Below are 25,680 nucleotides of genomic sequence, written 5' to 3'. Positions count from 1 at the left end.
TTCCGTCAACCTTATGTTCTACTTGGAACCAAATTGTACAAAACTGGCGAACTACACTCATTTGGTTTTTCGAGAGACTCATCCGGAATCCAGCTGAATATCTTGTTTGTACTGTTTCCAGTATTAAAGTTTGTTAGAGTTGTGGCCGGCGTTTAGTTAACATTCAGCTGTCAAGTCACTTTTGATGGGGGACATCACAAAGAGTTGCTTAGGTCCGGTTTCATCCGTCACCGTTCGCCTAGCCTCATTCTGTAATTTACCCAAAGTAAACCGACTGAATACGGCAAATTCATATTTCGATTTAGCAGCGGAACATATTCTGCCAGCCCTTGAGGCTAAGTAATGAGTTGGATTTCGCTTCGGTTGCGAACGGAGAACATTATTGGAAATTTGTTTTTGTGTACTTCAAGTTCTCTCATGTTATCTTTCTTTGATTAGTGCAATCGGATAATCTGGCCCATTATTCTTTAGGTTGATGGTACTGCATCATTCCACAGTTGGAGAGGGGTTGTGGTGGAGGCCGGTGAGCAGATAGTTGGAGGCCATCGTTTCCAATGCTTGGATCTAAGTCCCACAGTCTCACACTTTGAGGTGATTGAAACTATAGTAGCTGAAGCTAATGGGCCTATGGTATACGTTTATAGCTGCATCGCTTCCAATGCTTGGATCTAAGTCCCACAGTCTCACACTTTGAGGTGATCGAAACTATAGTAGCTGAAGCTAATGGGCCTATGGTATACGGTTTATAGCTGATGAATTGAATTGTTTTTCAAGAAAGCTTCCTTCCTTTTGTTTACTGGGGTATGTAGCAGTATAGGAAACAGGAAAATGTTTGGAACTTTTGTCCAGATTGGACACAAGATATATCGCTGGTGCATCCGTACACTTGAGGAGGCCTCGTTTGTTTTCTTATGGCTCAGTTTTTGGTTTCTCCCTAAGATGGTCAACGGACATTGCAGTGTTTACGCTTGTTTGCTTAGCTTTGTTCTCTTTAAATGTTAGTGTGGAATCCTCTCGGCCACTCTAAACAGTATGTTCATGTAAATTGCGCCCTTCAAAGGACTTTTTCAATGTTACATCTGAGCTCAGAGTCTCGCGAGTTTGATTGGATAACAGTGATGAATCGGCTGCCGAGCCGTGTAGGTCCGCGCAATCTCCGATCAGTTATATTTGTTAGCGTAGTAACGGGGCACTTATTAACTTGTCTGCATTCTTAGTGTTATACTGACCTATGCAATGTATTTCCTTATGCCGTTCCGGTCACCTGTTTTTGAGCTTCATGTAGCTCAGTGCTTAAGGTTCGAACCCCACCCCGGCATCTCAACTGTTGCTGTTTAGGCTTGGGCAACCTGGCAGCGTCTGAGCCTCCCTACTTCCTCCAAGTTTCACGGCATCTGTGCTCCTAAAGCACACTTCAATTTAGAGTTTGTTTGTTTTTGTGGGCACTGACTTTTAGGACTGGTCTTTTTGACGTTATTTTCTACCACAACTTGATAATACGCGACTTGTCAGTTCCCGTGTATCTTTCGACTTCTTGCTACTTCTGGGCTTGAGGATTTGCAGTGCGATCCTCGTGGGACCAATCCTAATACTTCTACTGTTGTGGTCGCGATTAAAAACCTGCAATGCTGCCACAAATCACCACTGACGAATCCCCGGAATGTTTGAGGAAGTTGATTTCTTGTCCTTATCACAAACAAGCAAACGCATGTACTCTTCTCAAGCATTGTGACAGTTTGTAGAATCCAAATTTATCTAGCTGTGAACGTTAATGTACGGAGCTCTACTTGTTGAGTTTGGTTTGATCTCATCTGGTACATCACTTATTTTGGTCACATATTTCTGCGGACGATTAGAAACCAGATGCGCAATAAAAACAGTCTGCCTCAGGGTAGAGCGATAGCTGCACAAACGAGCGCAAATATAGTTCCACTGAATTATCTACCTTGCGTTATGGACTACTTATTTTTTCACTACTAATGTCTTTCCGGTAGTTCAACTTTTCCTTGGATTTTATTCGATGTCGTCTCTCCTCTAGCAATACAGCAAAAATGGAGAACGGTGTGGGGCGCAGCAGTACTCTGCGCAGCTTGGTTCGTCCAGTATCTCCGCTATCGCGTCTACATCCGCCCTCGTTGCCCACTGCGGATTCAAGCACGCGGCGACCTGCTCCTACTGATCACTCCGACCGAGTGAGCCGTAGTCGGAGTCGATCTCCCTTGGTCGCCTCCATCGTGCATTTGGCCAGCCGGCCCAATGACCCTACCAATCTGGAACATGGCCTGGGTGATGAAACACGCCGCGTGTTGGTACGAGCCGAGGGTCGAGATGTGTCACCAGAAAACTGGAGACGTGAACGCCGAGATAAGAGGCTCGAAGAGGGCAAATCTAAGCGCAAATCCACACATCCCTCGGAGTCGCGTTCCTCACGGCACGCGTCTTCATCAACCATCAACCGCAAAGAGACCTGTCCGATCCTCATTCGCTTGTCCTACTCCACCAACGGAAAGCATCATTCGCTGTCCAAGTACGACAGGGGCCGGTTCCCGGAAAATGAACTTCAGATAAATACATGGTAGGTCTACTTACCAAAAGAACCATGTTCACACAATCTCATGTCGCGTTTCCTTCTCGGACTTTTCTTTTTTCCTCACTACTTCCCAGGATTGATTGTTCGTTGCGCGAATTGGCAGAAGAGGTTCGTGATGCTTGTCCGATGGCTAGGAAGCGTGGAACTCGTCTACACTTTGCAGCCATCTATCCTGATCAGCATGGCACCTACCGTCGTCGCGAATTGGGTGTGGTCATTTCAGGATTCATCAGCCCCGTGGATCCCACTGAAAATCCTCCGGATGCCTCAAATAATACAAAACGACCGTTTCACTTGGCAGATGATTCCTCAAGAACTCTGCTATCCAAACGGTTTCATGTAAGTAGTCACCAGCTGGTTTTGGTTATGTACGCATTTCGGTCTCTCACTTCATTCGGCCGACCTTCGCTTTCCAAATTCTTCACCACGATTGTCAGTGATGTTTGTAGTTTATATCTAACCCGGAAATCACTCGTTTTCTTGGAGTTCCCCTCAAATGCTGACCTTCTATCACTCATAGTGCTTCCACCGGGCGTGTTCTGTTCTCCGTTTGACAAGTTGGTTTTGCTTGCCAATAGTAGTCTGTCCAGTTGTTCGGAGGCAGTTTGCCCAGAGTTGCCGAACTGCATCGAGTGATGACCGCTTTTCGTTGGTAAAAAAAAGCAACAAATCAAATTCAAGTCTTTTAGCCCCGATGAGATATCTCTAGTGTGATTTTATGGATAATTTTGTCGTTTGTTGTGTAAAAACAATTTTGATGGTATCGCTTTGTCGCATCAAGTGCCGTTGCCAGCTACCGTGCATCTTGCTGTAAGCTGGCGCGTAGAAAGCAAGCCAAGGATCAGTGATGGGGTCGAGCGATGACAACCTGGGCGGGGCCAACCAAACATTTTACGAACCTTTTTGAAGTAAAAGAATCCTTCAGCTGTAGCACCCTTTCGGTGCCTAACTGCAATGCCACCCGAAGGTTTCACGGGGGCTGGGATACTGCCAGGTTGCCCAAGCCTAGACAGGGGAAGTCGGGAGCCAGAGGTCGGGTTGGAACCACGGACCCTCCATTTAGTGCATTTGCGCTTTAACCACTTGAGGCATCTCGCCAAAGGCGTTTCAGTGGTACCACGGATTTTACTGTCTGCGATGACCAGCGTAACTGCTTTAATTTGCGCTTTAACCACTTGAGCCATCTCACCAAAGGCGTTTCAGTGGCACCACGGATTTTACTGTCTACGATGACCAGCGTAACGGCTGCGGCCTCTGAATGGAGCATCAGTGGTGCTCGGAAGGAGCTGTACTGAACATCTACCGCCATCCGATTTGCACATGGACACTCACAGACTTGCGGATTTCACGCCTTGTCAATAAATGCTGAACGAACACGCACGGTGACGGGCTATGTACTTGTGGGGATCGCCATTAAGATACCTCGTCTGTTACAGCATAGATTCCTCATACCACCACTCATAACGGCTCCCACACAGTGTTCATCGCCTTCGCACTATCAGTAACGGTTTCTATGGTATTCTTCGTTATACCGTCTTATGCCACGCAGGCTCCATAATCATGCCTTTATTGTAATGCCGGATCTATCTTAGCAATGGCGTTGATGTCATTGATCCTGTTTTCAAAGTTCAGCTGTGGCTACCGTGCAACCTTTCGTTATCGGCTTCGTCCAACCTCTGACTCTCGACTTCCCCTGTCTAGGCTTGGGCAACCTGGCAGTATTCCAGCCCTCGTGCAACCTTCGGGTGGTATGGCAGCTAGGCACCGAAAGGGTGCTACAACTGAGCGATTTCGTTTAACGGTCGTAATTAGATACGGACAAAGTAGAAGCGGTTCGGCCGATGTGTGACAACATTTCGGAGTGGTCTCAAACGTTCTAATTGGCCATTCATTCGCAAATTAGGATGAAGTTAGCGGGGGAGTCAAATAACTCTGTTATCTATGTAATTTTTCAGTTGAATGTGTTGTACAAAAACTATCTCAGTCGGATCGATATTCAAGTGAGCGCTAAAATATTGCTGATCGATTTGGTGAAGACGGTCCATTACCCGGTTTCACGTTTGAAGCTCAGCTGGTAGTCACCGGATTTCCATAAGTTCTGCTTAGTATGTGAATTCCAAATCGGGTGTGTTGGCAAATTAAGATGAAAATGATATTTCTTAGTCGAGTGTGCTGCTATAGACTCCAATAATAAGACTTTTCATCGTTATGTCACTAATAATGTTAAAACGATGGTCTTTGTGACAAAGATACATCAACTCTCCTAGGGATTGAGGTGGCTCAGTGGTTAGAGTGCGAATTTACTGAGCGGAAGGTCCGTGATTCGAACCCAACTTCTGCCTCTCGACTTCCCCTGTCCAGACTTGGGCAACCAGTCCACGTGCTTCTTTCTGATGGCATGGCAACTAGGCACCGGAAGGGTGCTACAGCTGAACGCTTTCCTTTCCACACTCACTTGACTATGTCTGATGAAACATGCGACTTTCTCCCGGCTAACTGTAATACCAGCTGTTGGCGAGTATCTCGCACCCAGTATGAACGCCAGGCCATTTGACATTCAAATACCTATACCGCTGTTTTTAGAAACCGGTCGATTAGCGGTCATCAAACACCCTGCTACAATCAGCGTGACGCCCGTTCGAATATGCGAACTAGTTTGGGATGAAACGAATCTACAAACTACCACCAACCGCTGGTGTCACGAACGCTCAGACTGGGGGCGAGATGGCCCAAGTGGTTAGAGCGCGATTTACTGACCAGAATGTCCGTGGTTCGAATCCGACCTCCGCCACTCGACTTCCCCTGTCTAGGCTTGGGCAACCTGGCAGTATCCCAGCCCTCGTGCTTCCTTCGGGTGGCATGACAGCTGGGCACCGGAAGGGTGCTACAGCTGAATGCTTTCTTTTCTTTCACGCTCAGACTGCTCAGTAGTCTCTGAAAATTGACCCTACATACACTTCTTGTTGTTTTGCTACGCTTCATGCCCTAGAAAACTGACTTTTTAGCAAGTGTTCAGGAAAATAAGGTATGAACGCTAGGCGACTTAGAAATTCATGACCAACAAGCAGTTGTTATATGGTGAACTACGTGAAAAGGATTCCTGCGTCTTGCCCCTCGTGGTGCAATTTTCAGTGATGTCATTACAGGACCATATCAATTCCTGATCTTCGCTCATTGCTATTTTTTCGAGAAAATAGGGTTCTGCCATCCTAAGTTCAGGGGGTTTGCTGGAATAAGGTAAAGTCAAATATATTGTGCAGTCTTGTTTTGTTCTCTTGGCGAGGATAGGCTATTAAGGATGCGATCTTACACTCACAGAGGTGCCTGTATTCAGTACGTGTACGGCAGTTTCAGTTCCCTATATATTTCTTATATTCACGGTCGCATCACTTTCGTTTAAACAGTCGTCTTCCTGTCCTGGTGAGTTCACACCATAGCGGGGAACCACTGGACTCGAGTAACCGTCCTGGTTGTGTCGGTCGATTGGCCCGCCTGTCAGGCCTTCCTAGTCAGTCTCTGTCCAAGCCTGCCACCAGTCTCAGACTCGCCTTCCTCAACCTCCGTAGATTTGTTTGTAACTTTGCGTACTCGTTACTTGTCAGTAGTTTCTTTTTGCAGTAGCTCCCTTACAGCAGGCACCAGTAGCGCCCGAGGGTCACGCTACCTGTTAGTCATTTACTCTGATGACTGTTCTGTCCAAGAAAAAGCGCTTTGTGTATATGATATCCAAAAGTTGGGTTTATTACTGTGTGTTGCTCCTAGCTTTCACACAACTAAACAGAAAACCTCAATGTGCCCGAATTCCGGTAACCGCTTTCGTTCGCGGCCTATTTTCGCATTGTTTTTTTTATTCACATGATACACACTATTTTCCTTCTTGACATTCCGGGCCGCATTCACCATGTTATAATTTATTCAATCAAATCATCCAGTACAGGACCCCTCGCTTTTTGCGTGTGTTCTCTTTCTGTGCTGTGTGACCACACTTTGACGGTAGAGTTTTGTCAACCTTGCCGAGTTTGGGTAACTTAGATCATTCTTTGCCACTCATCTGTTCACTTCCTCATTTTCAGATCGGAGACTTCATTGATGTGGCAATCGCTGAGCATGTACCCGGTACATTGGGTGGATGGAATAGCAACCGCAGACCCCTGGGTCCAACACCTCTGTCATCAAAGGTTGCTACCGGCTTGATTTGAACACGTTTTTTACTTTTGATCCACTCCCTTGTTTTTAACGGTTTTGTTTTTCCTGGGCCTGGGGTATAACCCCGATCCGGTTCTCAACTTCCGCTTGTGAATTCTTAGAATACACACCTACTCTGCTGTTACATCATTGACTTGTTATTCAGTTTCAGTTCAACGTTAACGTTTTGTTCGCTTCGTCTGACTGTTTCGCTGCATGCTGGATAAGTCGTAATCGTTCGATACGCAGGCGGTGATTGCTCATCTCGTTCTACATCACTTTCGTAAGACCAATGAGATACGGGGAACCCCCCACCCCTTGCTGCTGCTCCGTCACCAATATGAAAGGGACTGACTGAACATTGTTCTTAGGTTGGAGGACAACAATAATTTTGTTTTAATAGGAGACTCAACTTAATCTCTCATCTATGGTATTGGTAAAGTGAATATGCGGCACAAAGGCTGCCTAATGTGTCGGTTGTGTTGGTATTCGAGACATCGCAGAATATGCTGCTCACAAAGTCGCTGAAAACCCTCAGACAACTCGCTTTCAGTTTCGATCATCTTGGGACGTATCAGTTAAGCACAGTCCCATGGTTTCTGGGTTTTTCTTCTGTTGGAACACCAATTTGTATTCCGATGGCAAAGTGCCTCCAGTTGCATATAACATTGACGTTAATGAGACACCCAACTGAGTGTATTTAATTAATTACATGCATGTAATTTGGTGGAAGATAAGGCCGATGGAAATTCGGAGACTGCCTCTTTGATAAACCTCAGAAAGGGTAGAACCCGTTGTGGGCTTTCGAAGAGTTTTCAAATTTCCGAGTACTGTATTCATTTGCTTTTCTATCGGTAATTCTTTAGCTCGCCGCGCCACACTGCACTATCATCCCAACTCACTAATCACGTAAGTGAATTAGATCTTGTCATCAAACACCCTTCTCTAGACTATTTTGGGATACTTCGTCAGAGCATACAGGTTATCATATCTCCGTTGTTTTAATACTATCATCAGTGGAGCTGGACTATACTTCGAGTCACATCTTCAGACCTACCTAGTCTCTTATTCGTTCTTATCGATTCGTGTCCTACACCTTCATCAATTTGACGAATAGCTGTTGCAGTCTAATCTATCACATTTCTCGTGCATGTGGTTTGGATCCAGGTAACCGTAATCGGTGGCAGTGACCCTCACATGGTCACACTAAATGCCCTCTTGTTGGATCGGAAGCGGACAACTGTGGAATGTTTTCTACGGTCGATTTTGTGCGCATTCCAGCGGGCGTATTTGTATTATCAGGCTATGGTGGAAAACAAACCAGGTGGCTTAAAACCGAGCTGCATGGTGTGGGCGTAACACTATTCACTGCCAGCTAAGAGCAACTTGCACGAAGCGTCTGTGAAAGAGAAGCTGGTAGTGATTCATTTGGAACACCGTGTTGCCACGCCCTCCCTTCTCGTCTTCCGGCTTACTACCATCCCGTCAGATGTGAAGCACAACCCGTTCCTTAACACATCCCAACTCGCCGATCTCCATCCAATTCCCTACCTCAATCTGGACTCTTCGGTCATACCCATCCGTTATGAATGATCACGGGGCAAGATGGCCCAATTTGTTAGAGCGCGAATTTACTGACCGGAAGGTTCGTGGTTCGAACCCGACCTCTGCCTCTCGACTTCTCCTGCCTAGGCTTGGGCGACCCGGCAGTATCCCAGCCTTCGTGCTTCCTTTCGGATGGCGCAGCAGCTAGGCTTCGAAAAGGTGTTACAGATGAACGATTATTATTTAATAATGATGAGCACGTGGGCTTATAGTATCTTAGAACACATGTTACAACGTCAGCGGAAATAGTTGTTCAGGTGTATATGCGGCCAGTAGGCATGGTTGCGGAAAAGAAGATATAAATCTTGTTTTCTTAGCGGGTTTTTCAGCTGTAACCAGAACCAATGTAAACTTGGATAAGCTTTTTGCCGACTACGATGTCCTTCATAAATAGTATAAGTGCTAGGGGGGGGGGGACGAGCGCGAATCAACTGACCGGAAGGTCCGTGGTTCGAACCAGACCTCCGCGGGGGTGGGGGGGGGGGGGGCTGTCATTATCCCAGCCCTTGTGCTTCCTTTGGGTGGCATGTCAGTTAAGCACCGAAAGGGTGCCGCAACTGAACGATTTTTTAAAGCGCTATTGTTTATCACCCAATGCGTATCGCGTGCTGTCTTGCACGGTCGATCGGGGGATTCTTGATAGAGACGGTAAGGTGAGTCGGTCTCCATCCTGAAAATGCAGTCGGGTGCAACACGCAGATAAAGAGTACGAAAACACAACTGTCTGGTGCCCGTAAACCAGGCGAACCAGAATTATAGACGGGTTTTAGAGGTGAATTACTCGCACTTTTGCCGAAGACAGTATCAGACGGTATTTCTTTGGGGTACGGGTGATATTCGCCCGAACCATTGGATCGAGTAGCGTTGTATTCTACTGAGTGCAAGCTAACTACTGCTGCTCAGGCCTCCATAGCGTAATAAGTGTTCGGCTCTTGCAGTGAGTTTCAGGCCGATGGTCACATTTTGAGCATGGGAAACTCACGTTTCTGCTGCTTTCTTGTAATAGACTACTCCGTGTTACATGAGAAACGGGAAAATTAGCTTAAGGATCGCAGCTCGATTTTCTGTTACTGTAAAAGTTGGTGCTCGAGGGATACTTAAGAAATTCGGCTATTTCCATGTGCGCGTTCTCATCAGCTTTCACACTAATCTCATCATATTTGTAATGCGTCTTCGCTAGTGTAAGTCAGTAGGTGATACTGTCTCCAGATGTGGTTTAGTCTCCCTCTAGTGCTTGCGTGATTCGGTCTGGCTTTGGTGTTTCTAAATAATTTTGGAATATTCGTCCAAGTCTGCTGCTCAGGCCTCCATAGCGTAATAAGTGTTCGGCTCTTGCAGTGAGTTTCAGGCCGATGGTCACATTTTGAGCATGGGAAACTCACGTTTCTGCTGCTTTCTTGCTGAACGCTTTCTTTCTTTCTATTTGTAATGCGTCTTCGCTAGTGTAAGTCAGTAGGTGATACTGTCTCCAGATGTGGTTTAGTCTCCCTCTAGTGCTTGCGTGATTCGGTCTGGCTTTGGTGTTTCTAAATAATTTTGGAATATTCGTCCAAGTAGATGCGACGGTCCTACCGTGTTCAATTTTTTCCCTCTGGTCTCTTGTAATAAGCTTGGTCTAGTCAAACTGTCCATATGACACTTGGTTTTGCGAATTTTATCGATGCCAAGAAATGAATTTAGATGAGTTTTGGCTTCGCAACATTCCAGACTGCCCTTTATACAAGTGACTGGGTTCAAGCCCATATCTTGTTCACTCGTTTAAATAAATTCAACAAAGATTTGCGCTTAGTTCGTTTGAGTTTCTCACATCCCCTGAGGACCGGTTTGGTTTGTTCGAATGCCTTGTACTCAGCGGCGTGCTTCATTGCATCTGCATCAACCGTACAGGAATAATCAAGTATATATCGTAAAAATCAAGACAGCATGTGAGCGATATGTGTCAAACTTTTGAAATCAATCCAGACAGACTTCATCGACTTCGTTTGAAGTTGATCCTAGTCCAGACAGCTCGGTGTGCCAGGTGGCAGATATCTCCGAACTGTAACAGCTGAAAACTTATACATGCTTCTATGTCGTCGGTGGTTGTATCACCTGGTGCTGATTAAATTATCCGCAGGCAGCATTTGGAATCAAGCCACTCTATTGGACCAAAAGTTCTGACCTTAAAAATAAGCTCTTCAGGTGGGGCCCTGAGTTCATCAGACGCACATACCAAATTATTTCGCCACTATTTCTTTTACCGAGGCGAGATGACCCAAGTGGTAAGAGCGCGAAATTACTGACCGGAAGGTCCGTGGTTCGAATCCCACCTCTGCCTCTCGACTTCCCCTGTCTAGGCTTGGGCAGCCTGGAAGTATCCCAGCCCTCGTGCTTCCTTAGGGTGGCATAACAGATAGACACCGGAAGAGTGCTAGAGCTGAACGCTTTTCTGCGGGATTACCGCAGCGTTGTGGCGATCCATGTAACCAATCAGACTAATGCGGACAAAGCCCTTGACGACAGTGTGGTGCTCCTGGTGGCGAACGATTGATGCATTCTGAACAATTCTGCTATAGTTGTCTGTTTTTTTATCCCACCTGACAGACCTGGGTGCCCTCATGCAAATACACAGTGCATACGAGCTTGGAGAAGTCGGAATCTAACCGTCATTGGTTCCAGTCTTATCTAAGCCCTCTGATGCGATCGAATTTATCTGGTGTCATGTGATTGCGCCAGACTAGCTTCCTCTTGACGCGCCCGACTATTTCTGACGTCTTCAATCATAATATTGATTTCTGCTCCTCTTATCATTTCAAACCGGCGCATATACACGCACGACTATATTTATCTCGCGCGACCAAAGGCGTTAGTATGTGTGTGTGTGTGTGAGCGGGAGAAAGATGAGGAGAAATCTAACAATGAAGCCTGCGGGCGTTTAACATGCAAATCGTTTCCGGTCTACTTCCACGTTCTTTCTCGATCATTGGAATGCACCAAGGTCCACGCAAAAGCCACGGTATTGGGGAAACATCGCTTTGGATGAGGATGTGGAGAAGCATGAATTTGCCCGCACATTCTGTGCCTGTGTGTGGTGTTGTCGACTGCAGTTGTTGACGAACAAATCCTCCACAGGTTTGGTTAAAAATCAAGACCAGAGCAGAGGGTTTTGGTTTCGAAAAACATAGTAACATCCTCGTAACTGACGGATAACATTCCCAGTTAACAGCCCGTGCTACTGTGACCGTTGCGTTGGGATATGACCGCACATCTGACCTAATGTTCTTAACAAAAACACCATGCATCCTCTGCGATTCGGATCATGAGATTGATTCCACTAAGAAATAAGGCTGATGAGTCCCGGTAGCATCAACTCACTAAACAGATAAAGCAGTGAGAAAACATGTTCGCATCTATATAGATGGATCACGGATCCGAGGCAATGAACCCGCCGGAAGGTCGCGGGTTCGAAACTCTGAGTTTCCTGATATGATCATTCCCAACAAGGATGAAATGGCTCTACGGTGCTTCTCGGACTTTCAGCATAGGTTGGCTTTACTGACAGGATGAAATCTATGGAATATTACCAAATCTTCTCACATCAACATGAAACTGCTGCAGAAAAATGAGAAAAATTGAGGACATAAAAACTGTCACAAATTTCTTGGTACGGTTGATTTGTACAATCTTTTTTGATTGACTACAGGCCGACATCGGATGGATTGATATGCATCTCCGACGAGCAACGTAGCACACACCCTAGATCAACCAAAAAGATGATGGCGGTCTTTTGTTATGAGCTTAACTTGTAATAATGCGTAAATTTGGTATTCAGGATGTCCACATCTAGTGGCAGTTCTGTGGAACGCTTTCTTAGTTCAAAAACTGTCCGTTACATCTTGCTACCCTTAGCCTGCTTCAGTAATATTTCCCCAGAAGTGCATGCACTGGCGATGTCTACTTACATGTTCCGAAACGTTTGCAAGTCAATTGTCAGGCTCAGCGAACAGATCAACTTCCACCACCTGATCAACAGTCTGGACGCAGTAACTAAGTCACAAGGTCATTAGAACCATAATCATCATCATTGACAGCAAATATACCAGTACTACTTACTGGCGCGTCAATACCATAACAATGAAGAAAGATGGGAGATCGCAATGCAACATAAGTCAAGAACCAATCACTGAACTCCCAAGAAAGCTGTCTCCCAGTTCGCGAATCACGTCAAGAGATAATGAGTATTCTTCAGAAGCTAATAGAAGTGTTCGCACTGGTAATATCTACCCGTTTGGTGAAGGAACGTTTGTAAACCAATTACAAAGCTCAGCGAACAGATCAACTGCTACCATCTGATCAATAGGCAATCACTATAAGAAATACTTCCTAAGTAAGGCTTATCGCAGAGGTCCCTTTGGAACATGAATTCATAGCGTTGAAATCCCAAGGGGCCAAAGTTTTACTGCCTAACAGGTATATATTTTATGGACGTAATACACTACTCACAAGGCTGCTGAAGGCACCATGCACCAGAGATTCAGCTGATTTCCACGCGACTCCCCCGTCAAAATCAAATTGATATGCAAGGAGTGTGTTTCGCTAAGTATGAAATTTCTATAATTTTACACAACCCACATCAAACTCGTTTTTTAAGCTGATAACGAAGCGTGTTTTATTTCACCTGATACGGTTGTTATTTATAGTGAAACATGAGTAGTATGCTTCGCGCTTGTTTGCACATTAGCACGTGTTTATTCGCCAGTCTAGTTCCACTTACTACTGTAGGGATCCCGAGAATCTAAAATCATGTCTCACGGAAACCAGACGTGAGCAGACCGTTAATAGACTGGGCAAGTTGTGCCCAGGCGGTCATGCCCAGTGCCGGTCTACAGCTTGCCTATCCTTTTCAGCCAGAACAATCAATCCAAACGACGAAATAGGTGACGTTGCGTTAGTGCCTACTAGTTGGCTTGCAAGGCCCACGCAACTGCGTGAGGGCGCAACGAGGCTATGCAACAACCGAGGTGTGTCTAATACTACGCTAGTGGAGGTTTCGTCCCACGACTGAGGTCAATCAAAAGCCGAAAACCACTACAGCTGTTCCGTCTTTGTTGGGAATCATCACCAGTGCGGACCTCACGGAACCCAAGTAGGAAGTTGTGAGCTCGCGGCGTCGACCTCACGGAACCCAAGTAGGAAGTTGTGGGCTCGCGGCGTCTTGATCACTTAACCGTTCGGCCAGGAGTGGCGGGGAGGGCGATATGGGATTTACATCCAATCAGCATCGACAATGTGGTGCTCAGAGAATCCCCCAATAAGGATGAAGCAGGTGTACAGTGCTCGGATTTTCAGCTTAATTTGACTTCACATACGGGGCAAAAGTCGCACCGAAATCGTTAATCTCCTCGCATTGTCACTAATACTGTCAGACTATTGGTAGGTCTGCGGCCTGCGGAGGCAGTATCGAAATCTACTACTTGGTTTATTAGCTACATATGTTTTCATACTACCAACTGGTAGGAGATGCATCGCAGCTTGACCGCGATGAGTCATAGTGTAACGGAGTATTCTACTGATGAAACATATGAGCAACATCTGTTTGCAGTTCACAGCACCACTGTCTCAAGCCATCCCACCATTGAGTCGTGTTCCTCCACTATTCAGACGACGCCCAAGAAGGCTGAGAACACGCCCCGGGAGGCGTCGTGATTGTCCGATTGATTGCAACCGCTCTATCTCCGTTTCACAGTAGAAACTCTATCCAAAAGCGGTGTTTTTCAATAGTGACGTGTCTTCCCGCCAACCAGTCGCAAGACCAAGGGGTGGGTTGCACATACGGTCCTGGCTGTAAAGTCGAAACAAATCAAGGAGGAAAAACGTGCTTCAGATTTTCTTTGGATTCATGCGACTACCTTGGAGGTACTTTCATTAGAAGCTGAAAGAACTCGAGATGGCTCAGTGGTTAAAGCGCGAACTTACTGACCGGAAGGTCCGTGACTCGAACACAACCTCTGCTCCTGTCTAAACCTGATGACTCGGCGATGTCTCAGCCCTCGTGCTTCCTTGGGATGTCATCCCAGCTGGGTACCGAAAGGGTTTTAGAACTGAATGGTTATTTTAATGATTTATTTATCTTTCGAAAACTGGTTTAATCATAAATGTAAAGACGCGCTTCACGAATTACGCTCGTTTATACACCAATTTAGTTTTAACGGATTTGCGGAAACGTTGGGTCTCCATCTAGCCTCAAGAAATGCGGAACGGGTCGTGGGCGTTCGAAAAGATTTCGGCAACCTTGTGAGCGGTTGCCTTCACGTGGAGGCGTGTTTATTCTAGTGTTATTCACATGAGCACGTGAAGGAGAGGCGTATGCTTCGAATGTTTACTTAAAATATTATATTTGTCACCAGAGGGCCTAACACAAACTACGTGGCTGCATAAAGAGCCACAATTAGGTCACACTGTCGATCAGCCTTCAATAGGCGAATGGTAGAGCGTTTGAACTACTATCCAGAGACCTGACGAATGACGGGATGCGAAGGAAGAATAAATTACAACAAGGACATTCACAACAATTTTACAAGTAGCGAAATATGCTCACTCGTTTGCAAACTGATTCGGTTTTCCTGAAATTCGGCTGAATCTCTCGTTCTTGATGTTTTCAGGCAACTGAATGTGGTGCACCAGGCCGCCCCATGTTTCAGTTGGTACGATATTCGAGATATCGCGATACAGCTACATTCGTAACGCACTACTCATAAGGTTGTGGAAATTTTTCGATAGCCCACGATCGGTTTCGCGCTTTTTGGGGCTCATCAGGTAGGCGCAGTCCCCGAGTTTCCGTCAACCTTGTGTTCTGCTTGAAACCAAATCGCACAAAATATGCGAAATAGACTCATTTGCATTTTACAACTATCTAGGTCGGCCATGAAAGCTTAGTCGCAGTTCGCGTGAAAACTTAAAAAGTCAGCAATCAGTCGGATTGAACCGAGGTCACTGACAAACGGGCTTCAAGGGTCATCGCACGGGTAGATAAGTAACATAAACAGTGACCGAATGCGCGAAATACGTTCATTTGCACACCAGTACATAATCACAGGGGGCAAAGTGGTCTTTGCCTAGGATTCCGCCTGGCGCCAGCGTTACTTGTATTGTCTCGATCCAATATCCTAAATGAACAATGTATTTTTTCCGCATATCTTCGAGGTCATGGAGTTCGAGATAGCTCAGTGGTTGATGCGCAGACTTACTGACCGGAAGGTCCGTGGACCAAACCCAGTCTCAACTCCTGTCTTGGCTTGAGCAACCTGGTAATATCCCACAACCCGAGATTTTTTCTGGTGGCATGTCAGCTAGGAACCGGAAGTCTGTTCCAGTTGAACGGTTTTTTATAGTGTGATATCATGAACAGGAGGTGGCCTTTGTGCAGCACATTCATTTGAAGAATAGCATAAACGAGCGATCCAGTCGAGTCTCCAGTGCAGCACATTCATTTGAAGAATAGCATAGCGATTCAGTCGAGTCTCCAGTTCAAAGCAGGTTGGTGTACAAATGAGTGTATTTTGCGCATTCCATACAATTTTGTTTCAACCAGGCTGACTGATGGACTGATGAGCCTGAAGAAGGGCGAAGCTGATCATGGGCTGTCGAGTTCCCAGTGGTCGGATCGTTTTTGTATCTTTCACTGAGGTAACGGTTATCCAACTAATTCCGCCGCTTTGGTCCCGGTAAGGACAGGCGATAAATACCCGGTCACTCTTTTCATTGGATGACTAGTCAAAGATTCCGTTTGACTGCCCATGCTATGGCCTGTTGTGTGGCCTTTGCGGCGCACTTGTCAGCTAATGTTGTCGCTTTCGTGGATTGGATCCACTCCAACTGTTTGTTTCCCATGACTATGTCGGTTGTGACCAAATTTTCGTAGCTGGCTCACAGATGTTCACCCGATAAACTCTGCCCCAGGAGAGGCCACTCCCAACCAAGGCCACCTTACTCCGGTCCGGTGAGGCTTTTTGATCGAAAGACCATTCGGAGACCCAAAAATACCACCCAACTTTTCACCGAAAGCAGTGTTCCCTCCCAGCAAAGACGATGATGCGAAATTCGTATTTTGGGTTTCTTTACATTAAGGCACAAAATAGGCATATTCCAACCCGCAGTATACAAGGGTTTGTTTTCAACGCTGTTTCGAAGTTTCAGATATATCAACCTTAAGTGCTGAAATATTCCCTCAATCACACATCCTCTCTAAAGAGAGGCTATTGTCCTGAAAGAGGTACATCCGTAAAGTAAACGGATCAAAACCCATCGTTTTCGAAAATGCTTGGTAACAATCGGTAGATTTATTCTGGGCAACAAATCAACCGACTGTCGCCAAACTTTTCCAAATACGATGGGTTTTGATCCGCAACGGGGGCGAGATGAACCAAGTGGTTAGAGCGCGAATTTACTGACTGGAAGATCCGTGGTTCGAACCCGGCCTCTGCCTCTCGACTCCCCCTGTCTAGGCTTGGGCGACCTGACAGTATCCCAGTCCTTGTGCCTCCTTCGTGTAGCATGGCAGCTAGGCACCGGAAGTATGTTACATTTGAACGATTTTCTTTGCTGGGCGTCGTTTTGCTCTTGAACCGAACCAGAAGAAATAGGCCGGACCCAAATCCATATAGGTTTCCTCATCGGTCTAACGCTTGGTTACCCATCCTAATACACCAAATCCCCCGGGCCGACACCTAACGGAAATTTAGCTTGACTTAGCTGATTGGTTGTCCTTCAACCTTAAGTCCCGATCAACTTCGTGACCTAGTCACTTGGCCCGACGAAGCTTTTGTGACAAAAGCGAAACGTAGCGCGGCAACAAATCTACCGATTGTTACCATACTTTTCCGAAAATGCTGACTACTCAGTCGGTTGCAAGAGTTTTTCACTGGATCGAAACTCACTTTGCTAGCCTACTTGAATGTGGACGTGATGACGCGTGTAGAAGCAAAAGGTTAAATCCAACATGAAAAACGCAGCAAAATTCGAAGTTCAGCTGATTAACACAATCGTTACATTCATAGGCTACCGGTTCTCAAACATTCCAGATTATCACCGTTATTATCAGTGTGTGACATCACTATCTCCCAATCCATACGTAATATGCTAACAGTAGAATCGTTGGAAAACTTCCCAAAAGCATGCTGGTGTAAACTGTCGAAAACCAATATCCCCTAGAATAGCCCCCCCTGAGTAGAGGCCGGGGGATGCATCGCATCATCCCCCGAAAGACACGTGCGGTATCCATCAGAAGAAAGACCCCTATATCTAAAATTTCGCTACTCCGTTCAAATACATTATCCGATGTATCACATGCACTGATTGTCCGGAAACCGTGCGAATTCATACTTCACACACGACTTATCTCTACTTTGCGGTGATGCTGACATCTGGTTTAACGATTTTGAAATAGGGATTTCGATTTTTCAGACAGGCTGGATAATGTGGTGTCAAAACACCACGAGTTCGGACAGCTAGTGCCTCTATCCCAACGGGACACTATGAAATCATGAAAGTCTTCATTCCAGACAAACCAACTAACCCGGGTGTGTGGTTGTATATGTAACGACAGTTGTCTGCTTCAGTAGGACGGTTGAAAAGCTTGTATTGTCTTTGGTGAGCCAACAGTCCAGGCAACCCATGAATTCAACAAGAAAACCTGGGCGATCGGACTGGTTTCCGAGCGCTGGCTCCAGTTGTTCCTGAAGAATAAAAGAACTTGCGTTGCTCCTGAAAAGTTGTTCAGCCCGTCCGCGATCATTGAAGTGAAGCCGACTCACCTCCCTTCATATAGAACATCAAGCCCGTAAGACACTGGTATAAGCAATACAGGTGGTTAAACTGCACTCCATTCCCGACTGCTGGACCACGCTACAGAATTTATCATCGAGATTGCATAAGCGTCACTGATTTTAAGACAGGTATGTGATTGAATATGTTGCTGAACTTACTAGATTTGTACTCTGGACACAAGTTAGCAGAGTATCAGTATCCAAACTATTTAGGCATGTTTTACTGTATGTGGAGTCAAAAACAACGTTGTGTTTATACCTTACACTGGTGCAATCGCTGGTTTCCATACTCCTTGGAACAAATTCCATGGGAAAGTAGGCTATCCCCGATAACTGATTTTAATTTAAAAATAAAACTTATGTTTAGGATATTCTGGTGGTGAGCAGGAAAGTGACAAGTGTGTTTGGTTGACACAGAACAAGAAATATCGGAGACAAGTCTCTCATCAGCGCTGGCATCCGTGCAGTCCAGGGCTATACAATGGTCGTACGACTGGTGTGAGTTTCCCATCCGTCCCAATACAGGTAACTTTCCGAAATTGTGGGCGTTGTCCCAATAGTTCGTGACTTGTGTTGGCGACAGTCAGAGTAAAGGTTACAAACATTTTCAAATAACTTGGATTTGGGCCGCTGTTATAGTGAGAATGCATGGGAGATTAACTACAGTCCAGCCGGCAGCTGAGTCATTAGAGATGACCAATCTCCAATCCTGTTCCACTATCAATCCGTCGATTTTACTTCATGAGAACAATGAGGGTAGTGAACAAAGCTTGTTTTCTGTGATTGTTCCTCTTGGGTAATACATTACGAATTTATATGGTACCAGAAATCACGTGAAAAGAGAAGTAGAACTCAAAGAGGGGTTGAATGAGGGGTAGGTCAATGGGTCACGGAATCAGGTAAGTAACGTCAATGTCAAACAGAATTGTGGGACCCGATTTTTCGCAAACGAGTTCAAGTTCAGAGGTCGCACAAGTCTTTTTTGGAAGCAAAATCGTGAATCAAGCAATCGGATGCCAATCGCCTCTGCGATCGATAGCAGTCTGGATTGTACCAGTCGTGATCGGTTCAGATGCACCTGTTACATGATAGTGAACGCTTGTCGATGATGTGATTGGTTTTGGCCAAATGTGATGCAATCGCACTTGAGCCTGGTTTTTTCCAACTACCACTCAGTGATACGGGATTGTGTTCCCGTATTCTGTCCGACAAATGTATTGTCGTACGACCAACGTATGATGCTCGGCACGAGCATACAGAGGAGTACACATAAAAATTGGTGGTAGAAGTCTTGAATTAATTTGATTATCGTTATGAATAATCAAGCTCCTCGTTAATCCAGACAGTCTATAAGTACACACACACACGTTGTTCGCTGGAGAGTTAACCCTGTTCCTTGTTTGAATATCTTATCTTTCTGAGCTATTTATATCCAATCTTGTTTTCAAATCCAGTAATTAGATTTATTCTGCCGTCTCACATCAATTCCGTCCGGCTCGTAATCGATATCAAGTCAGGGACAAATGGTAGTGTTGATGTGAAGTAAACTGAGACGAGAAAGGAAATCGTGCGGAAACGAAACAAATAGTCTGATTCGGGATGTTTGTGTAGATCAGCGCCTCACCGAAGTCTTGGAATAATGGCTTATTAGGGTTGTAGTGAAAATGAGCACAACTGAGGACTGTGACAATCAAAATTAAGACCAATTTCGCTAGTAGTCGGGTTGGGATTGGTGTTTTTTTTGGAAAACAATACTACCTACGTGGCTCTCCAGTCTCTCCTCCTAATAAGGACCAGTGCACGGTTCTTCCATCGACTTTTCTTGTTGGCGAAGCCAACTGGTCATCTTTCTAACCGAGTTAGCTGAAAGCTTCAAGATATAATTCTGACTTCAGATCCCTTCTGTCTCGGGGGGACTACCGCAGGGGCACGATTGATAGTGACCTCTCCTAAATTGGTCAGGTGACCAACCATAAGAAGTTACTTGAGGGACGGTCTGCGTAGAGTACCGGGAAGGGTACACCGATCATAATTCGCCTCTTGTCACTGTTCTACTCAATCGTGGTACTTCGATATGATTTCCTTCTGCGGATTATTCTAAAACAGACGATCCTTTTCTCTTGAAGGATCACCTCAGAAAGGGCTGTTCTTGGTTGTCCTCTTGGATATGTAGCTGTCCCACTCCGGACAGACCACTGATCAGAAAATGATCCCTTCCAAGAGATGGTTCGCGACACGTTTGCCACTTGATCTTCCGATTCAGCTGAGTTCTCCTGTAACGTCGAAGTGGAGTGCGAATAGATATCAAGTGCACGCGATTTGAACATAACGTTTACGGAAACTCGGGTACTACAACTACCAAAAGCGATCATGGGCTGTCAAGTGATTTGTAGAACTCTTGTAAGGTTCCAGTTTTTTCCAGCTCATCTTCTGGCAAACCCAGTGCAAAAATTCCGAGCAAGTAGTGTCCTACGAACCTCCTATCTCAAGTCGAGCAAAAATGCACAGTAGAGACCTTCTGTTGCAAGACGGTTTGGTTTGAGTCAAAAAGAGTTTTCGTTTTGTTTCTCTCGATTCGAGAACTAGCGCTGTACTATGGTCTCCTTCCTAGCTATTGGCGTTTGTATCAGATGTATGAAGAAAAACGCCTCGAAAGGATAGCTAAAGGCTTTTGTCCGAGGGGTAGTTCCAATGTTGCGTGAGCTCGGCGCTTGTCTATTTCTCTCTTTTAGACTAGACACTCTTGAACTACTTTCCATGTTAGTTTGAAGAAGGAGAGAGAACAACGGGACTGTGTTATAACGACTTCGCGCCATACGTCTTCCGAACTACAGTCAGTAATTGGGAAGTGTCCATTGGTTCAACCGTCACTTGAACTTCACTCTTGGGGTAGGGCTATATTTCATTCAAAAGGATCTCATACTAGTCTATAGGAAATAGGGAACTGCGTGATCGAATTCCCAGCGTAGTCGTTTCTTTTCAGATAGCATGTGACAAACAACTTGCATGATTTGGTGGCCTCCACACATAATTGGCTCACTGAATTTTGTGCAAGACCATGTGAATAATGACACGGATGGCCCAAGATGTGTGTTTCACAGAAAAGGGTGCTTTAGAAGCTCGGTAACAGTGTTGGTTTTGATTGGAGTCCCCTTTCAAAGACTCCCAGTACTTTATGATATCCAGCCACCACAATCAATGCTCGTCTACTGATGGGTTTTTCCTCCTAACAGCTGGATTCGTCTCGCTGAATTACTCAGCTGATCCAACTGTCATCATGTTCCTTACGGTCATTGCCATCAGGCAGAAACACGTGATGATCTCTACGGCTTTTCTAACTTTCTGTCAAATACCTCAGCGCGACTCTCATACGCAACAGCTAAGTTATCGAGGTTCTCCTTGAGAGAACATAATGTCCAAACATCACTCCCTTCTTCGGTGCTCGTCTACTGATGAGTTTTTTCTCCTAACAGCTGGATTCGTCTTGCTGAATTACTCAGCCGTCTTTGCCATCAGGCACGAACACGTGATGATGATCTCTACAGCTTTTCCTTCTTTCAAATTCTTCAGTGCAACTTTCGCACGCAACAACTAAGTTATTGAGGTTCAAGGAGTCATTGTTCTTCCTGACGGAACATAATATCCAAACATCACTATATTCTTTGGTATGAATCCGAAGTGGACTCGTCGGTCAACTGTCGGACGCCTGCGTATTCGAAGTAGCCACGAACGGTTTGCGCACTGCTGCACTCAAGTCTTTGACGCTGGAGTAAATCCGAAGGAATAGGTTGGGCGGACGAACAGGCATGTTGTAAGCCCTCATCCGGTCTAAGCATGGTGCACTACAATGGATAAGTTTTTGAAACTGAGGACTCTGTATCATCCGTCGATTCCTCCCAGTATATCACAATTACCAGGATCTGCCAGCTAACACACCGCCTATGAAGCAATGATAGCCATGTTATCAGTGGTGTTGTCAGACTTATGGTGATACTATCGGCTGGATAGTCATTAGAAAACGGGACAATTTTATGAGGTGGACGGACGAGTACACTGAAGACCCTCAGGGTCGATTATGCATAGATACGTACGTCCGCATATTGCACAAGTCTACATCGTCGAGAGACAATCAGACCTCTCCAAATGACTCGCTTGTTTTTCAGCATTGCAATGCACTGCATTCCAAGGCTTCTCACGGCTTATTCAATAGCCGTTCTCCATAATCCTACTCCATCCTGATGCTCAAGTTCACTAGGCTGTCATCACCCGAACACTTAACTGCTATCCGCTTGAGAATCTATGATCCAAGTTGGAGAATTAGCTCCGTTTCGTTACCCTTTCACGGATAAGGCGTTTCTCAATGTGACTAGTCTGCTCCCCAGTCTCCTTGCTTCCTCGGCTTTCCTAATTTTCATGCCATCCAGGGCGTTCGCTTGGTTCTCAACTACATCAACAATAGAAGTCGTCGGATCCCGCCCGTGAATCGATCCATTATGGTATTGTCTCTCCATTGTTTATCATACACTAAGCATCTTCGACTTTAGTTGCATAAGTTACTGGACGGACGGTAGTGTGTCAACTTCAACAGCCGCGTGTCCATGACTTGCCGAAGGCGCAATTTATCTCATAGATTGTCCGTATTTCAGGCCATTTGTAGCCTAATCAAACAGGCAAAGTGGACGACGCATGAGCTGACATCCATCATTCGGAGTATTCTCCTATGATAAATACGTAGCAACTGCTTAGACCGTGCTAGCTCGATATGTGTAAACCGTTCAGCTGTAGCACCCTTTCGGTGCCTAGCTGCCATGCCACCCGAAGGTTGCACGAGGGCTGGGATACTGCCGGGTCGCCCGAACCTAGACAGGAAAAGTCTAGAGGCAGAGGTCGGGTTCGAACCACGGACCTTCCGGTTAGTAAATTCGCGCTCTAACCACTTGGACCATCTTGCCCGCTCGATATGTGTATTCATAATTGTATTATTTTTCTTTGAAGGAACGGATTCCCTGAACAATCTTCTATGAAATTCCATTTAGGGTAACAGTGTGCCGCTCCTATTCGGGTTTAGCATGTCTACTAGTCACTGGACACCCTCTGAATGCTGCCCCGATCTGTAGCGTCCTATATATCAAGTTCAGAGTTACCGGAGTCATTCAAGAAATCTAGCCACCCCAAATTGACCCGCCAACATTTCAGTTCCAAAAGCCAGTAGTATAATTCCTTCTTTTTGGCTGGACCTCAAGAGCAAATTTATCGTGAATTCTGACCAGGTAGTACACTCCGAGACAAAGTCACATGACTTTTTCACACGATCCATGAAACTCCCACAATATGAACTGCTGTTTTGAATTTTGAAACCACGCACACTGAAATTCAAGTCGTGCGGGAAAAAGCCCAAAACTTAATTTCACCAGTGAGGTGGTCAGATGAGTTTGTGGCCATTTGTTACCAAGGGCTTACACTCTGTCGGCAACAGCAAAAGACAATAACAGCATGAATAGAACGAAACGGTGGAACAATGTTCTGGCGTGAGAGATATCAACGAGGTAAAGTCGAACCTCTAGAACCTGAGCGATAGTCACATTGAAATGGGTCATCTCATCCAGACTATGAAGCAAATTTTTTTCCTTGACGGAACACAATACTCATAAAGTTGCTGACAGCTCTCCAAAAGCTAGCGGGAGATTAGCTGAGTCTGTTATATCTGATTACTGTCCCCAATCCAGTGCTCCAGTGCCTGAAAAAAGACGCCGACAAGGAACACAACAGTTTTATTGGAACAGGCGAGTGCAAAATTTACAACGGCACTTTTTGACATTGATCCAGGCTGTCTGATCTGCATTTTGTGAACACCCATTAACGTCGATCGTGCTTCTATGAGACGTCTGAACACTTATCGTGGTCCGCCGTGTTTTTGTGGCGTGCCTGAACACTCTTCAGCTTTACTGAATTGATTCATCGATCGACTGGTCTGGATGCATACCGGCTTCCCATTGGAGATTTTGGTGGAGTTTTAGGGTCTCAGTAGGTTCCAGGCATTCTGGGGGTTAGTTTCAGGAATCTCACCTTCCTGACGAAGACCAAACCAGTTTTTAAATGAGTGCTAACAGCTTGTTAACAACGATACCAGTTTTCGCCATCGCGAGCTCTCATCTAGTGAGTCGTAAGAACTGAAAATGAACTGCCATCAAGATGCGGAGGGTACGAATAACTAACGGTAACTACCAGCAACCAACTTTCTTCACTATATAAGTTGTGACATTGATCTGCACCCGAAAGATGGCCATTTTATTTCAATCATCGCTCACTCTGCGGTCAAAACTCAGGTAGCTGCGATCGTTTTCCGCCCTGTGATGATTGTGCGGGGGCACCCATCGTACCTATCAGCTCTTTCGAATTACGGATTTACGATTTTGTTTTTTTATCATAATTTTAAGAGGGATCATCTTACGGGATCTTAGGGGAGGATTTCTTAATTTGACTGACTACTGACCAGTTGTGTTACACACCACTGTGCAACAAAACGGCACATCTTTGGAGACATTCTAAATGGAACCCAGAAGCAAATTCATTTACTCGGACCCCCTTGATAAGCTCAGTTACAGTTCGCACAAATTTATCCCTCGGAAAATCCAACCCCAAAGATACTCCGTTCGCCCAGTAGCCATTTGTAATGTATTCCTTGAAACCAGCAAGATCGGACTGGTCCTGAGGAGTAGTCGGCTCGACTGAGATCCATTAGTTGGATGTGGCTGGATCACTGGTGTGTGTAGACCACTTACGGGCAACTGACTACATCGTGTATTCATAATTTAAATCTTCAAATTTGATTCTCGTAGGCCCGATACTTATCAGAGCCCGATGCCTGTTGTTTAAATTCCTCCGCTCGAGAATCCCAGAGGCACAAAAATTTGTATTCCGCTGAGGTGATTATTTTCACCGTTTCAGGACTCCGATAGTACTCAGCGGCGTTTTGTGACTGATACGGATACATGTTGGAAGCCAGCTCTGCCACCCCCTCTTGGCTATCGACCTGCTGGATCGGTTGAGCCCACATCGGCGACGTCATGGTACCCATTTGCGTCCGAACTCGGTCGACGTTGTTTCGATGAGGTTGTGCGTTTACGTCGCTTACGTCGGGCAGATAAGTCTCCTCCACGTTGCACGTTTACACAGGAACGCATAGACGGTAAGCTTCTCATTCGTGGTGTAGTGACCGAAGAGAGGCCTTTGGATAACATGGAATCACACCAACCTCACTCTCTCCGGACGCTTCCATCAAAAAGTAAGTTTGTTTTGTTTGTATCCATTTTGGAAATTTCAACAATGGACCTGGAAATCGGGGGCTATTAGAAACACACGTAGTGCGTGGGCAAATTCATATGTGGTTCTAACCGCTCCTAAATTCACGAAAAAAACAACCTATTATAGGCAACCGATTGTAATAACCAATAATTTTCTTTTCCCTGACAGAAAGTAAGGAGTACTTCTTGATTT

General features: G+C 45.6%; 3 protein-coding genes across 3 annotated transcripts in view; 2 read left to right on the top strand and 1 right to left on the bottom strand.

The window, feature by feature from the left end:
- Window positions 1–7,892, top strand: part of T265_07814 (hypothetical protein) — a gene marked incomplete at both ends in the record, with an annotated part of 34,174 nt that extends 26,282 nt beyond the window's left edge. Inside the window, 6 exon segments of the mRNA XM_009173443.1 lie at window positions 2,039–2,575; window positions 2,665–2,929; window positions 6,664–6,768; window positions 7,514–7,629; window positions 7,642–7,684; window positions 7,725–7,892. Coding sequence (XP_009171707.1) covers window positions 2,039–2,575; window positions 2,665–2,929; window positions 6,664–6,768; window positions 7,514–7,629; window positions 7,642–7,684; window positions 7,725–7,892 — 1,234 coding nt within the window.
- T265_07813 (hypothetical protein) lies at window positions 3,105–24,992 on the bottom strand (the record flags this gene model as incomplete). The annotated part of the gene is made up of 3 exons (XM_009173442.1): window positions 3,105–3,232; window positions 17,934–18,093; window positions 24,966–24,992. The coding sequence occupies 3 exons, from the start codon at window positions 24,990–24,992 to the stop codon at window positions 3,105–3,107; spliced, it is 315 nt and encodes a 104-aa protein (XP_009171706.1).
- T265_07812 (hypothetical protein) lies at window positions 7,973–16,982 on the top strand (the record flags this gene model as incomplete). Its single annotated transcript, XM_009173441.1, has 6 exons — window positions 7,973–8,043; window positions 10,625–10,760; window positions 15,022–15,099; window positions 15,874–16,013; window positions 16,646–16,785; window positions 16,864–16,982. 6 exons carry the CDS (start codon window positions 7,973–7,975, stop codon window positions 16,980–16,982), a joined length of 684 nt encoding a protein of 227 aa, XP_009171705.1.
- Window positions 24,993–25,680: the final 688 nt, after the last annotated feature.

This window comes from Opisthorchis viverrini (assembly GCF_000715545.1).
Source record: "Opisthorchis viverrini unplaced genomic scaffold opera_v5_186, whole genome shotgun sequence".
Lineage (NCBI taxonomy): Eukaryota > Metazoa > Platyhelminthes > Trematoda > Opisthorchiida > Opisthorchiidae > Opisthorchis > Opisthorchis viverrini.
This window is presented reverse-complemented; position numbering and strand designations above follow the sequence as displayed.